Here is a 15,630-nt window from a genome sequence, read left to right as displayed (position 1 = left end):
GAGTAACTGAAAGTAGCAAAATAGCGAACTTAATTTCAGAAGTGCAGCTTTTTATATAACAGTAGCTTTCCAGGAAAATGCTATTTTTCCCAATAAGTAGCAGCATAACGTGACAAATCTACCACATCTTTTTTATTTATTTTTATTTTTTTTGTGATAGGAATAGGGTTGTGCAAACTAATCAAACATGTCAGCCTACATGTCCACTTCCTCTAGAAAGTCCGATTATCGGTTCAATCAGATGGCGCATTTAAAAATATTGATATTAAATAAATATACAGAAAATAAAAATAAAAAACATTAACAAATAACTAAATGAATAAATATACAACATTAAAAATAAATACATCTTTACAAATAAATAAAATAAATAATAAATACATGACTACAAAATTATATGTGCATTATTTTTTCCTCCTGAATTTTTCACGGAACCCTTAGTCCCCCAGTTTGAAAACTTTGTGGCTCAGTTTGTTTATTTATTTGTTCCAGTTTTTGAGAGTGAATGAAACTTGCACCTGCGTAAACAACATTGCTTGTAATGTCTTGCAAAATTCTTCATTTGTATGTGTGTGATCATATGTTTCACTTTTTTTCATGACATTTGAATATGCCAACATGACAAAGTGAATAACTTCTAAAATTCCTGAAGCTCACTGACACTTTCTTAATCATATAAATGACATGATGAGGTTCACATACTTGTGACATCAGCACAAACTTTCCCAGCCTGAAATATTGCGCAACTCTCTGACTCATATCCAGGACGGAGCTTTAAAAGAGCTGCAAGTTCCACAATGTGGACAGAATTCACCAACATCTCTGAACACTTCAAGCGTCTAGCTTCCAAACTCTAGATTTACTTTTACTTTTTGTTAGTTTCACTTGGGAAGAATGCACTGCAAAATCTTTTTAGTCTCTGTTATTGTTTTCCTCGGATTCCTGACCATTGGTGAAGGTAAATGAATTGCAATATTTGGTAATATTTCTTGGTAATCATTAACCACAGTTAGTACAAATGTACTTTTAAGTTATGCATGTATGTGATCAAACATTAACTTATTATTTTGCTTTCAGGAATGAGTCTTAAAGGTCTGGGTGTAGATCCACGCTGTCGCTGCATTGAAACTGAGAGTCGACGCATTGGAAAACACATTGAGAGTGTGGAGCTCTTCCCTCCAAGCTCACACTGTAAAGACACAGAGATCATGTGAGTTTCACACTAATAATGCTATAACACTTACAGATTACCAACTCAGAATGAATCTATAATGATCCAGATTAATGCAGTAACATCAAAAATAAGGTTCTTACTGATTTTTCTCCTTATTTTTAACACAGTGCCACCCTGAAGGGATCTGGGAAAGAGATCTGTCTGGACCCTACTGCACCCTGGGTTAAGAAGGTCATTGAGAAGATCATTGCCAAGTAAGTGTCAGTAAATCCTCAACATGTGTTTGAGATGTCTAAAGCTATAAAAAGTACAACAATCTCATCAAATATAAAACCATGTTAATAAATAAATACCTTTTTGTTTTGCAGCAAAGCCCCATGAATATCTGGGTCATCTGTGAGGTTTAGCCTGAAGATATGAATGATATGGCCACCTCTGACATATCAACCTATACCGATGGGCACAGTCCTACTGTTTGGTTATGTTTAAAACAGTTTGTTCAATATTGAGTGTTGTTCACATAAGTGTTGAGTGTTTTTATTTATATTTATGTATTTATTTATTATATATTTAAAATAAAATGATTTTGTACTAATTTGCAGCATTAGTTTTTTTATATTTAACATATATATATATATAACATATAACATATATATATATATATATATATATATATATATATATATATATATATATATATATATATATATTGTTTGTTTATTTTATTTTATTTTATTTTTTGCTTTGCTAAAAGGATCCTCTAAACTCACAACATCATACATATAAAACACACACACACACACACACACACACACACATATATATATATATATATATATATAAAAGAAAAAGAAAACTGCTCTTCTTCAACCACTTCCACAAAACCTCATGATTCATTTTTAACACTGGCTGGCTAAAATAAGGCTTGGCGATTACTTCACTTCTTTTTACCAAATAAGGTTGTAAACTGTTGTAAACATGATTTCCTCAGTATGGAGTACCACAAGGCTCAGTACTAGGACTGCTGCTTTTCACGCTTTACACGTTACCCTTGGGAGATATCATCAGGAAACATGGTGTTAGCTTTCACTGTTATGCTGATGATACTCAGCTCTATATTTCTTAGCGACTCGATGAAACATACGAATTCACAAAATGAACGGAATGTATAGTTGACACAAAAAACTGGATGACTAGTAATTTCCTACTGCTAAATTCTGAAAAAATAAAACAGAGGTTTTAATTATTGGACCAAAAACCTCTGCATGTAATAACCTAAAACACTAACACTTGATGGCTGCTCTGTTAATCCTTCATCATCAGTTAGGAACCTAGGTATGCTATTTGATAGCAATCTTTTCTTTTGAAAGCTTGTAAAACTGAATTTTTTCATCTTAAAAATACATCTAAATTATGACCTATGCTCTCAATGTTAAATGCAGAAATGTTACTTCATGCGTTCATGACCTCAAGGTTAGATTATTGTAATACTTTATTGGGTGGTTGCTCTGAGCGCTCAATAAACAAACTCCAGCAGATCCAAAATGCAGCAGCTAGAGTTCTTACCAGAACGAATAAGTTTAAGCATATTAGCCCAGTTCTGTCAACTCTGCACTGCCTCCCTATTGAACATTGAATACATTTTAAAATCTTGCTAAATTACTAATAAAGCCCTGAATGATTTAGCTCGTCAATACTTGAGTGAGCTCATATCGCATTGTAGTCCTTCACGTCCGCTGTGATCTCAAAATTCTGGCCATTTGATAATACCTAGAATGTCAAAATCGACTGCGGGCGGCAGATCCTTTTCCTATTTAAGGCCCATCTCTTTAACCTGGTTTACACATAACACATTATCACATTTCTATAATTCAGGATATAAGGATTGTTAGGCTGCATTAATTAGGTCAACCAGAACTGGGAACAATTCTCATAACACCCGATGCACTCACTACATCGTAAGAAAAATGGTCACCGTAGCCATCGAGATCCAGTCTATATCCAGACCAGACGGTGGATCAGCACCTAGAGATGACCTCGACAGCCCTGAGTGTAAGCAAAGACAATGTCAACTTAACTAGATGCTCCTCAGTGACAGATCCCCTGGGAAGACCGTGTCAACTAGACGGTCATCGGGACAAGACCACAGGAACCAGATGAGTCCTTTGCTCAATCTGACCTGTGTTGCTGCCTGGAATTAAACCATGCCACGCTGGTTTCATCTGGTCAGAGGAGAACTGGCCCCCCGACTGAGCCTGGTTTCTCCCAAGGTTTTTTCTCTAGCCTATTTCTGTCATCGATGATGGAGTTTTGATTCCTTGCCACTGTCGACTTTGGCTTGCTTAGTTGGGGACTGATTGCACAGACACTATTGGAAGAGAGCTGAACTGATGTTGACATCAGTGAATAATGAATAAATTGACTTTAACTGGAAAAATAACTCTTTATTATTGTCCTCTTGCATTATTGACAAACTACTTTCCTGTCTGACACTGTAAAGCTGCTTTGACACAATTTTTGTTGTATAAAGCGTTATAAAGGTGACTTGACTTGATCTTTATTCCTTATACACTCTAAAAAATGCTGGGTTAAATACAATCCAGTGCTGGGTAAACATTGGACAGAACACATGCTGGGTTGTTTTCAACCAACAGTTAGGTTAAATGTTTAACCCAACCCAAGCAACTCATTTTGCTGTCAGTCTCCCAGAGCTTTGCCCTGCATGTACTGAGTAGGTTAGAAAGGTAGATCTGGCAAACATGTATATGCACAAGACCGCACATGTTGCCACAGGTCACGTGAAGACTTGTGACCACATCAAGGGAAAACACCATTCTGTTGCACCGTCAGGCACACCCCCCTTATCTGCTGCTAATTTCATTGCACGCTGAACAATGACAAACATTTCAGCATATTACAGGAAACATTCGTGGCTGTGATTTTTGATTAACAGGTCAACATGCAATAAACAATGTGGATAGCAATAAATCAAATAAAAACAACAGTAACACTCTAGATTAGGTAACACATTCACTATTATCTAAGAGTTTTCCCTCAATAAACTCCTAATTTGCTGCTTATTGATAGTAAGTAAGGTAGCTGTTGTAATAGTTATGTTTAGGTACCGGGTAGAGTTTGTTATGAGCATTTATGCTTGTAATATGCATGTTAATAAGCAAATAGTTGATAGTGAATAGTGTTCCATAATCTAAAGTGTTACCAAGACAACAATATTAGTTATAAACATAACAGACATTAATTATGTTTTATAATAAAACATTTTTATTGTTGGAAATTCCTCCATAAACAATATGTTTCTAGCTTTTCAGTTTTACCGGCGCATGAACTTAATTAAAATGAAGGAATTTGAGGAATGAACATGAACTTTATTCCATAAAATAAAATAAAAGTTGTGCTTCCTTGTCTAAACAACTTAAAGGGATAGTTCACCCAAAAATGAATGGGAACATTTCAGTTACACTGTTGTCTATGAAGGGTCAACAAAGGTCTTATGGGTTTGGAACGACATGAGAGTGAGAAATTAATGACAGAATTTTCATTTTTGGGTGAACTGTCCCTTTAACACAAAACGTTAACATATGTGTTTTGATCTAAAATTCATTAACTATAAAATAATTTAACAATGATTCACTAGTGTGACAAAGCCAAACAGGAACTACTCTTGAGTAACTTGTGATATTTCCCACATAAATTCTATGGCTCATTTGAAAATCAAGAATGGCAAGATGGGCATGACTGGTTGTTTTGGACTACAGTATACCAGTGTCGATATAGGTAAACCAACAACGCAAGAGTGTGTATCTAATTGCATCTCTTTCATATTATTGAACTATTTAGTTCTAAAACCTAAAACTATCTTTTTCCTTGTTTTCTTTGCTTTAGTATTCACTGGCAGCCAGATAGTGAGGGCTATCTTGCTATCATGCTTAATGGTTTTAATTTCATCATATAAAGTAATAATCTGAATATCAGATATGACTTTGAGTCTTGCTGGTCCACTCTATGAGTGGTCCGCCAAGAGTTTACATAGCATTAACATGCTTCTTCCCTTTCTCCATCTGTTTTTCCTTTCATTTTTATCCTTTCTTCTTCCTCTCCGACATCTGCGAGCTGTTGCCAATGTTTTCTGTTCCTTCTGCAACCTTCTTTTAGAGGTGAACAGGACTCACAAATGCTGGCCAGGGCCTGGGAAAAAAGGAAAAAGACAGAAACAGTAGGTACAGACTGAATGCTTCTTTTGCAACACAAAGGCATTGCAGCAGAAATGTCTCTTACTCACTTAAACACACATACTGACACACATTTCTAACAGGATGTGTGCAGGCAAGCCCTCACCTCATAGAGCGGAGAGCAAATCCCATCAATATAGTCAACCTGCATGTGAGGTAAACGAGTCCAGTTTTCACGGTCCATCACATGCTGTGAAAGAGATTCAACCTTTGATTCAAACTCCTGATTAAAGAACACACCTATAAAATTTTTAGAAAAAAAAAGGACTACAAAGTAATGTCTCCCTCCCTCTTAAATATAATGTCTTCCTGTACAAAAAAGTAATAAAGTAAACAAGCAGAGAAAGATATAACTCTTTAAGGTATAGACTTACAGACTTACCATTGGCTGAATATTTAATTCATACTTTTCTCTGTCTCCTTGTGCATAAAATTCTGTTGCTACAAGTTCAGCAATCTGTCAATGTGAGGAGAAAGAAAGAGAAATTTGTGTATGTGCGTATATAAGTGTTTTTCTGTGTGTGCGCTTGAATGAATGTGTGGTTGTGGTGGATCTGCATGCATGCATGTAAATGTGTGTGTGGGAGATGCTCACCCGCTTCTGAACTGGCCATGGTTTGGTTATTGCACTTATGTCACTTGCTGTCATTAGCATTGACCTATTTAGATTAAGAACATCAGTTAATATAGAGACAGGAAGTGGTCATAAGCAAACAAATGTGGTGAAGGTTTCCTGTTCTTGCACTGTGTTACAGTTAGATCTAACGAGAGCAGATAAAAGTAAACAAAAATATATAGCGTGTATGTGTTGTTAGAAGAAGACAGTATAAGAAATATATGTAGATTTTTGTTGGTTTGAGTGAGAATGTGTGTTTTTTTAAATGTGAATATCATGCATTAATGTGCATATTCTTCAAAAAGATGTTTGAATATTTTTACCTAAGCAGTTCTCTGTGTCCTTCATCTGTCCAAAGACAGCTGTTACTCTGAGCAAGTTTAAAGAACTTAGTTCTCTTCCTATAGATAAACAAATACATACAGACACATACAATTTAGATAATTCTGTTTTAACGTATTTTGTATGAACAGCTGTGTTTACAGCTTGATTAATGCTTACTCTATATAGATAGCAAGGTCTGTTGCCAGAATGTTCTTTTCAATCATCTGCACACAGGCCCTGTATTCCTTCAATGAGAGTGAGCTGAGAATCTGACTGCCCTGAGAGAGAAGAACGTTGAGGGGTTTAAAACAGTTGTGCATGGACATGGATTCATAAACTTATGAATATTGAGATAAATGGACGCCAGATAGATGGATAGACGGACAAATTCTAAGGATGCTATGGATGGATATTATGGATGGATGGGTGCTATGAATGGATGGATGCTATGGATGAATGTTTAAGGATTGATGCTATGGACGGATGCTACAGTATGAGCGGATGACTGGTCAACAAGATGAATGGATTTATGGCTGGACGTTATGGATGGATAGGTGGATGGATGGACGTTATGGACAGAGGGACGGATGGACGGATGGATCTTACGGGATTGTTGAGAATGAGAAGGCACATGTCATAATGATGGTGCTCCAGGGACGAGTGACCATACAGTTGTGCCAGTGGCTGGTTACTCCTAAGACACAGAGAGAGGAAAAAAGGGGAAAAGAGAGAAAGAGAATACAATAGGGGATCAAAAATTCACAACAGACTGTAATATTGCATCTATTTATCAAATATTTATTCAATCTACCAGGACAAAATATTAAGGCAATTTTCAAAGAAACAGTGTTTAAATATGTATAGGTATTATGTTCTTAAATAGTTATTCAAGAAGTTTTTAATTAGAAATCATTGTGTGGCATCTCAAATACTGACACAGCACTACAGAGTGGCCCCAAAAAGTGCTTCCCACACTTTAAAAAGAATAAATGGCCTTGTATAAATAACAATGGCATTCACGCATGTTTAAACACGTTCAAATACTTTTTAGGCCAATGTAATGCTATACTTTAGACAGATGTTTATAATAACACCATAGTAAGGTATGTTCTTTAGCACATTGGTGGTTGGAGTAGTGTAGTTTACCTCTCTATGAAAGAGTTATTTACTCCTCTGTGGTCCAGATCATGGCACAGACTGGCAATCATGAGAGCAAGAACCTCCAGACTGCTAAAATTACTCTGGATTAAAGAACATGAGAGATTAAGCAAGCTTGGAATGACACCGAATGTGAGGGCAATGAAATATCAGAGATTTGGCAGAACAGGGATTAATTAACTAATAATTTGCTTAATCCAGTTTTGTCAGAATAAACCTTTTAACTTATTAACCCAGTGTGCACTGCTGAGTTTAAAAGATTACGACAAATTGTTTATCAACAGATTATAATTCTGACCTTTAGTTCCTTTGTCTGTAGCATGGCAAACATACACTGGGCTGTGCGCAATGCGTGGCTCCAGTTATGATAGACTACATTGCTTCTGTAGCACTTCTGTACACTCAAAACCCACTGACACAGGGTCTGAAGAAGGAAAGGAAATACCAATCTAGATCCGCAGCTTACACAAAAGTATTACTCAAAGCTTGATTGTTTGTGACGTTAGTTAGAAGAGCCAAGCAGGATTAAACCAGAAACCTTGTAGTCAACGCTGAACTCCTGGGGCAAACTGAGATCCAGGAACATGCGCACAACGGCCTGAGTCATGGCATTCTGGGACATATCAAAATCACTGAAGCCAAAATCCAGTAAACAGAGGGCATCTGCTGATGGGATGACGGCCTCCTAGAGGAGAGGAAAGTAAATGGAAATGCAAAACTTTAAGACTTTCAAATGACACATTGAAAAAAAAAAAAGTCCTTTGTTCAAGTGCAACTGACAAAACCACAAACATACACCAACAATGCTCTAACCACAGGAAGTTGCAAGTTCTGTCTATCACATCAACATTTGCAAACTTTAATGCAGTTGCACAACAGTTTGACTGAGTTAATTCAGTCATGTGCAGATGTAGAACGGTTGGAGGTACTTTTTAAAGAAAAATAAAAGGAAGTACTAAAAGGAGAGTTTTTGAATGGTTACCTCCAATGATGCATTGATTTCCTCTTGTGAAGCAGAGATTTGATAAGATAAGACCTGTGGGTACAAACATACACACACACACCTATATACATACACAGTGTGAATAGAAAAAGAAAAACAATGTGTGTTTATTGCTAAAATCTGTGGAACTTTTAAATATTAGATTTTCCTGTATAAATCAATCCTGGTATTGCGTGATTGCTGAGTCAGTATTCGGATCACTTGCTCACTGTTCTTACAATATGAAGTGATTTCCAGTGACTCGAAAGGAACGTGATGGCATTTCCTACCTCTTTAGTCACAGCCAGCTTTGCTCTGGTTTTATCTGCCCTCTGCTGCGAGTTGAATTTTTGTAATCCAAGAGCACAGTACACAACAAAATCCTCCAGGAGGTGCTCATCAGCTCGACTAAAAACTTCTGTCTCAGTGAAAGCCATTTTATTGACTAGCTGGCACACACCTATACGAAGAAAACGTAAAAAAAAAAAAAAAAATGTTTCTGCTTTCTATATAAACTATTTTCATACCAATGTCATTATCAACCCTCTAAATTCCTGTAGAGATGCACAGAATGGCCTCTATTTGTATCTAAACCAAGTAAAATAACAAATTAGATCTGTTTGCATCAATGAGATTAACAAGCGAGCAAATGGAGACGTGTCAAAGAATTCTCAAATTCTTTCAAAACCCAATGATCTGAACTATGTTTTCTATGTTAAATAGCATAGCACTACTCTTACTGTATGCAATATATGGTTTCACTTTATTTTGATGGTCCCTTTAACACATTCTATTGACTATAAGTAATGTTGCACCTACATTTCTACTAACTCTCATTAGAGTGTTAGTAGTGTATTAGTTGACTGGTAGGGTTAGGGTTAGATTAAGTTGACACGTTCTTGCAAAGTTACTTACAGTCAGTAGAATATCTGTTGGGAGACCAACACAATAAGGAGTTAGTAGATATGAAGCTGACAGTCTACTAATACTCTTACGAGAGTTTGTTGACAAGTAGTTGCAACATTACTTAGTGTCAACAGAATGTTCAAAAGGGACCATCAAAATAAAGTGTTACCCAATATATTATAATATGAACAACAGTATATAAAAGAGAAAAGTCTGAAACAAACAAACAAAAAAAATCCTCTAGGAAAGCATGATGACTGAGAGCTTTGGTTTGTTGGATCAACACTAGACTGTGGATATTTACCCATGACGTTATCTCTCTGTTTGCCACTCAGAGGTGTGCCGATCAAACTCCTGATCTGAGAGACCTTAGAAATCTGGGCCTTGGAGAACACACACAAAAACAGCGCATGCCAGAAAAAGAGGTAACACTTTAGTTATGGGACCATTTCTCTCTATTAACTAGTTGCTTATTAGCATGCATATTACTAGAATATTGGTTGTTTATTGATAATTATAATGCACATATTAATGCCTTATTCTGCATGACCATATTTTACATCTCTTAAATCCTACCCAATACCTAAACTTAACAACCACCTTACTAACTATTAATAAGCAGCAAACTAGGTGCTTATTGAGGAAAAAGTCATAGTTAATAGTTAGTTAATAGTGAGGATTGGTCCCTGAACTAAAGCGTCACTGAAATAGAAATGGAAAATCCCAAATAAGAGGTACTTTTTGGTCACATGATGATATGGTTTTCCCTAAAAAGGAAGAAAAACTATGAAAATGTCATTGACTTCCATATAGACATATGATCCCAATCAATTCATTAGCAAAAATATTTATACCAGCACTATGTGTTATAGGTAATACATATTATATCATTAGAAAAGTGAAAAAGTGAATTAATCTGATAAACTTACAGGTCTGTTGATAATGTTCAGAGTCTCCATCGAGTTTCGCACATGCACGGCATACATGTAGCTGATGTCATTGCTGTCATAATCCCTAAAGATTACAGTTACACATTTAACTATGCTAAACTCATTGTATACATATGAATATAGAATGTTTTATACCTTTTTTGTTTGTTAGTATTAAAGTGCAATACTGAACACTATTATTATGTGACTTTCAACATCATTGGCTTAAAAAAAAAAAAACTAGGTCATTTTGTGTATATCATGATAAAATTATAAATATACATTTATTTACCTTGTAGAACACTGGACAGAGCAATTGCTTTCTTTGTGCTCTATATGGACTATCTTTGAGAAAGGCCCCTGCAAGACATCAACAAAAAACACAAATCTCTCAGTATCAAGTTCAGATGTTTTTTAGTAGGTCAGTATTAAAAGAATTGTATGAGCTTCATGCTTTACAGTTACCAATAAACAAAGGCAGTGGCTATTTGCACTAAGTGCAAATTTATAAATTTTTTTAGCAATAGATACTATTTACACTAAGTGAAAATCTCAGTATTTTTTAAAGATATGCTATTTACACTAAGTGCAAATAGCTATAGATTCTATTTACACTATGTTAAAATAGCAAGATTTTCTGCTATTTATACTACTTATAGTAAATAGTGGCAATTATCTGCACCTCATTGTAGTACATTACAAAACAGTACGCAATAATAACGTATTGAGTGTAAATTATAGTTTTAATTCAAATTATTAACTAGATGCCACCTTATTGGGACAATAAAGCCCTCCCTACACCTACCCTAACCCTACCCAATACTCTTATTTTCAACTTTTTGATTATTTCCTTCATTTTTACTTAAAATAAATGCCTTTCTGATGCAATATGAGGTTTGAAAAGAAAGAAAAAAAGTTCGGCAAAAGGCGGGCTCGAAATTGGGTCGATCGCTTCAAAAAGCTTGCGTCTTACCATCCATGCCACTGATAGCCTTTAATGGCCTAAATAAAAATAGCCTTTGCCAACAAGACAGGCTATTTGCACTTAGTGTAAATAGGACACTCCGATAAATAAATACAGCATCCTTTTTGTTTTAACAATGAATCGTTGTCCATAAATTTGATTAACTCTTGTACTACCGTGGAGCTGTCTTCTGAGATGAAAACAGTACAGAATTGTGCTTTTGTAACTGGCAGGATGACAGCAGCCAGTTTGCTGAGCATGTCCTCCACAGAGGGGTAGTCATGTGACACCAGTTGGGCCATCTCCAAAAGTACCTGTCAATCACATTATGACACAGTGAATCATAAAAAAGTGAATTTAAGATGAATCCCTAAAGTAGCGTACAACGTAGGATGTAAGTTAATCATTCATTATGGCGTATGTTTATATATATATATATCTTAGTAACATATTATTACCCCACACAGTATCTGATATCACCACTTTCCCAATACAGTAATTTTTAAGGATAAAGTTGCAAATTATGTGTTTTTTCCATGTTGTTGTATTGCAAATTGTTGTGTCTTTTCTGTTTTAGCAGAATATTGTTAAAGTATCTTGTTTCAAGCTATAGAGAAAGTTATTTGTGATAAGTTATGTATTCTTCAGAAGAAGAATTTTAGATAAGCGAGTAAGCCACTTTAGATAAAGTGTCTAAATGAAAGTCTGTGTGACACCTGGTTGCGTTTGCTCTCTTGTTCTGAACTTTCACACAGCTGGCTGTTTTCCAGGATCAGGCCGAACAACACCATGTGTGACGACAGCACCTAGAGACAAAAAGATGGCTCATTCTTTGACTCTTTCAAGTCACATGAAAAAAACTGCATGTGTTATTTATTATAGATATGTGGCCTGCCACATACAATTCTTCTATAATTCATACTCAATGCACTATGCCTATTGATGAAAAATTTACATGTGTTCAATATTAATGAATTTCAGATAAACTGAAAGGCAAAATGTTTGCCATCTTTATTTCTGACAAATACTCACTTTCTCATCTTGTTCTGAGAAAAAGCTGCCTACACATGTGCCTGGCCTGCTTTTGTTCACAGCCATGACAACACCTATAACCTGCCAATATACAATGGACCAGTTCTTTAACAGACAATATGTCAAATCACAAATATAAATATAATGTAAAAAAAAAATACAATCAGTCTTGTTAATGGTACTAATGCTTATCTGGACATATAACAAAATATTAATGGATAATCTAGGATTGTCCAACCTCCTTTTTGTGGTTCAGGATAGGCACACTGAGAATACTCTTGGGTCTGTCCTCTTCCGTCTCATACAGTTCAATCTGAAATCTTGGATCCTATAAAAGCACAGTTAAAATCAATCATTCAGTTTATTTAGTTAACCGCATCAATTTTAAACCTTGCTTCACTATGCTATCTTTGAGGTGATGACAGCGTATGTAGTTTTATGGCTGTCTGCACAGGCAAATACGATAAATTTCAGCGGTGTAACAGGGTTGGAAGTTGGAAATCTAGAGAGGCTTAAAGATAAGAATTAAGTGGCTTCTGAGAGAGAAATGCCAGTTAAGCACATATTACTATCTTTGCTATTCATTCTGTCTCTCTCTTCTCTGCTCGCATTCTGTCAGCTGTAACAGTGCCAAATCAGGGTTTCAAGCTTAGATCAAGGAAGGATTTCCCTTCCCACGCACATGTCCCAAAGCGTATAAAGACTCGCAAGCACACATAATCTCATCCCTTATTCCCATGCCTACTCATCTCCAATAAAACTAACTATGCCTGATATATTGGTAATGATATAATCATATACGTTATTGTTTTTTAATTTATTGGTATGTCAACATGCAATATTTGATTGCGCATACCCATTTCTCATTTATACACTGAGATTACCTTTGCCATCATTTAATGCGCACTTAAAAGTAATGTTTAATATATAACACCATTAAATGTAATCGTCAAACTTCATAATGATGTTGCATTTTCACATTATACTGCAATATGTAGCAAGGCCTAAATTCAATTGGGCACTGTAAAACATTATTTTTCGAAGAAGTAAATAAAACAAAGATTATTGGAGTACGTTTTACAAGAAAATACTATTTCTTGCTTACTTCATACTGTACTGTGTTATTTTGTGATGCATAAATTTAATTGTAGCATTTAAAATTATTTATTTTATTTTTTTATTTTAATTTAATTGGACAAAACGGTATAGAAATGTACGATATATGTCATTTATGGGCCATCGGTTCATTTGTATATCAACATTGACTGTTTATTAATATCAATGTATCCATAAAAAATACAATACTGAAATCTAAATGGCAGCATACTATATATTTAAGATATTCAGCTACTTTATCTAAGCAGGACCACACCCATCCTCATCTTCATTTCCAAACACGTTCAACTAACACTTTGATTTCTGTTTTCATTATTGAAATTACATTATCATAAATATTTATTTGTTTACACATTTGCCACTATTGAATAGTGCATTAAGACCTTTGAAGTCACCTCAGATCAAAGTGTTAAAACCCTAGATAAGCTCTGAATAACTTGGCACATTATAGCAAACTCAAAGCACCTTGGATTAAAACTCAATTTGTTTTGAGGATAAAGAATTAGTTCAAGTCAGTCCTGGAAAGCCTGAGTAATCTTAGTGTTTCTGTTACGAGGGGAATCCTGGACCACGGTCCACCAGTGACCTAAACTGACTGTGAGGCCAGGTTAGACTTGACATGGAACACCCCTCGTTTATTACCTCATGGGAATCCCTGATGTTAAGTGGCCTCCCAGTGCTGACCACGTATCCCATAATGCACTTGTCCCACTCTGCCTGTGTGTAACCGTAGACAGACTCCTCATCTGATTGGAAGATAGGACCCAAACACTTTACACCTGTTTTGTCCACCGTTGTCATGGAGAGACAGCAGCGCTGGGCCTGAGTGATCTCAGAAAGGTGCTGTAGGATCTGACAGATGATTTTGTTCTGTAGAGGTCTAATCAGACCACCAAAGAGCCTCATCATGAAGTTACAGGACTCGCCTCTTTTACACTGTCCTGCTGGTCTTGGGGAGCTCAGAGAATGTGGCAAACACTTTGACCTTGACACACAAGGTGAAAATGGAAAGTATGTAGACTGCAGTGACTGAGGAGAACGACCTCCGGCCCGATCCAGACACACAGGATCATCAATCTGATGGACAGAAAGGCAGGAGCGTGGTCTTTCCATTGTTGCAGGGTGCACATGTCCTCGAGAGGGCCCACACAGGGGGTGGGAAACCCTGCGTCTGCCGAGATTAGTCAACCTAGATCTGGGCTCAGTTACGAGGGTTTGGGCAGCTTGGGCTCTTTCTACACAGCCATGCATCCAATGTCTAAGAAGAGAAGAGACAAAACAGCAGGTTAAATGGCAATGTAATACTTTGGGAACAGTTACTGTATAAAGTACTGTTAAAAAAGATCAGCATGGGTGGTCACCAGTATATCTTACATTGTTGATCCACCAGACGAAATTTAAATTGAAATTCCTACTAAATTAAGACGGTCTGTTTGGTGTTTGTGAGATCACTTATGATGTCTCTCAAAGAGAAGGTTTCCTTAATGGTTCCTTAAATTTGAATTTTTTTTTACAGCAAAACCCTGATATGCGGAAGTAGTTATTTGTCAAGATATTCACTTTTACACTAGGCTCCTGTTCTTAATTGAAATGAAAATGCAAAAGATTGGTAGTACCATATTAATAAATATTTTTTAATTAAAAGTGTTAACAAATTAAATAAAATATTAGTTTTATTAGTTTATATTATATTTATATTAGTTATTAGTTTTATATTATAACTAATATATATATATATATATATATATATATATATATATACACACACACACACAGTATATTAAACAGTATAGTAAAGAAATACAATTAAAAATTCCCACAAAGATATTAAGCAGCTTTTTTTTTTTAAACAACTTTCTTTTCTTTTTTTACACTGATGTAATAAATGTTTCATGAGGATTTTTGAAGGAACATGTGACACTGAAGACAGTAATGGCTGCTGAAAATTCAGTTTTGCCATCACTGAAATAAATTATAAGCATATTGAAAAACACTTATCTGAAATTGTCTTAATATCTCACAATATTACTGTATTTTTGTTTAAATAAATACAGACTGGGTGAGCTAAGAGACTTCTTTCAAAACTTTAATATAAAGTACTAAGCCATGACTTCCCACAGTCATTATATAAAGCACTGCAACTATTTCTTTATCTGCACCACAAAGAACTTTAATCTCA

The 15,630-nt window shown here is 35.5% G+C and overlaps 2 protein-coding genes across 3 annotated transcripts in view; one reads left to right on the top strand and one right to left on the bottom strand.

Moving 5' to 3' along the window:
- Positions 1-378: 378 nt before the first annotated feature.
- On the top strand, positions 379-1,763 carry LOC131541818 (interleukin-8-like). The gene is made up of 4 exons (XM_058777771.1): positions 379-958; positions 1,078-1,210; positions 1,342-1,428; positions 1,543-1,763. Exons 1-4 carry the CDS (start codon positions 895-897, stop codon positions 1,553-1,555), a joined length of 297 nt encoding a protein of 98 aa, XP_058633754.1. The 5' UTR covers positions 379-894; the 3' UTR covers positions 1,556-1,763.
- A 302-nt stretch (positions 1,764-2,065) lies between these two features.
- pde5aa (phosphodiesterase 5A, cGMP-specific, a) overlaps positions 2,066-15,630 on the bottom strand; it is a 20,720-nt gene continuing 7,155 nt past the window's right edge. Inside the window, exons 4-23 of one of the 2 annotated variants that reach the window (XM_058779872.1) lie at positions 14,094-14,709; positions 12,574-12,663; positions 12,336-12,416; positions 12,020-12,109; positions 11,480-11,617; positions 10,632-10,699; positions 10,340-10,424; positions 9,715-9,793; positions 8,795-8,964; positions 8,505-8,558; positions 8,061-8,207; positions 7,821-7,946; positions 7,511-7,605; positions 6,971-7,058; positions 6,542-6,642; positions 6,364-6,441; positions 6,020-6,083; positions 5,807-5,881; positions 5,531-5,614; positions 2,066-5,380 (exon numbers count right to left, since the gene is read on the bottom strand). In XM_058779872.1, coding sequence (XP_058635855.1) covers positions 5,228-5,380; positions 5,531-5,614; positions 5,807-5,881; positions 6,020-6,083; positions 6,364-6,441; positions 6,542-6,642; positions 6,971-7,058; positions 7,511-7,605; positions 7,821-7,946; positions 8,061-8,207; positions 8,505-8,558; positions 8,795-8,964; positions 9,715-9,793; positions 10,340-10,424; positions 10,632-10,699; positions 11,480-11,617; positions 12,020-12,109; positions 12,336-12,416; positions 12,574-12,663; positions 14,094-14,709 — 2,482 coding nt within the window. In that variant the 3' untranslated portion in view covers positions 2,066-5,227. The remainder of the gene's footprint in view (positions 5,381-5,530; positions 5,615-5,806; positions 5,882-6,019; positions 6,084-6,363; positions 6,442-6,541; positions 6,643-6,970; positions 7,059-7,510; positions 7,606-7,820; positions 7,947-8,060; positions 8,208-8,504; positions 8,559-8,794; positions 8,965-9,714; positions 9,794-10,339; positions 10,425-10,631; positions 10,700-11,479; positions 11,618-12,019; positions 12,110-12,335; positions 12,417-12,573; positions 12,664-14,093; positions 14,710-15,630) is intronic. The other variant, XM_058779951.1, reaches the window with a different exon arrangement.

Source organism: Onychostoma macrolepis, chromosome 01, assembly GCF_012432095.1.
Source record: "Onychostoma macrolepis isolate SWU-2019 chromosome 01, ASM1243209v1, whole genome shotgun sequence".
In the NCBI taxonomy this organism is placed as follows: Eukaryota; Metazoa; Chordata; class Actinopteri; order Cypriniformes; family Cyprinidae; genus Onychostoma; species Onychostoma macrolepis.
Note: the sequence above shows the minus strand (reverse complement) of the source record. Positions and strands in the feature narration are given on the sequence as shown.

Excerpts from the sequence above, each read along its gene's own strand:
- LOC131541818 (XM_058777771.1), top strand. The coding sequence starts at position 895 with ATGCACTGCAAAATCTTTTTAGTCTCTGTTATTGTTTTCCTCGGATTC. Across the intron at positions 959-1,077 it reads ATTCCTGACCATTGGTGAAG|GAATGAGTCTTAAAGGTCTG; the intron begins GTAAATGAATTG and ends TTTTGCTTTCAG. Across the intron at positions 1,211-1,341 it reads TGTAAAGACACAGAGATCAT|TGCCACCCTGAAGGGATCTG; the intron begins GTGAGTTTCACA and ends TTTTTAACACAG.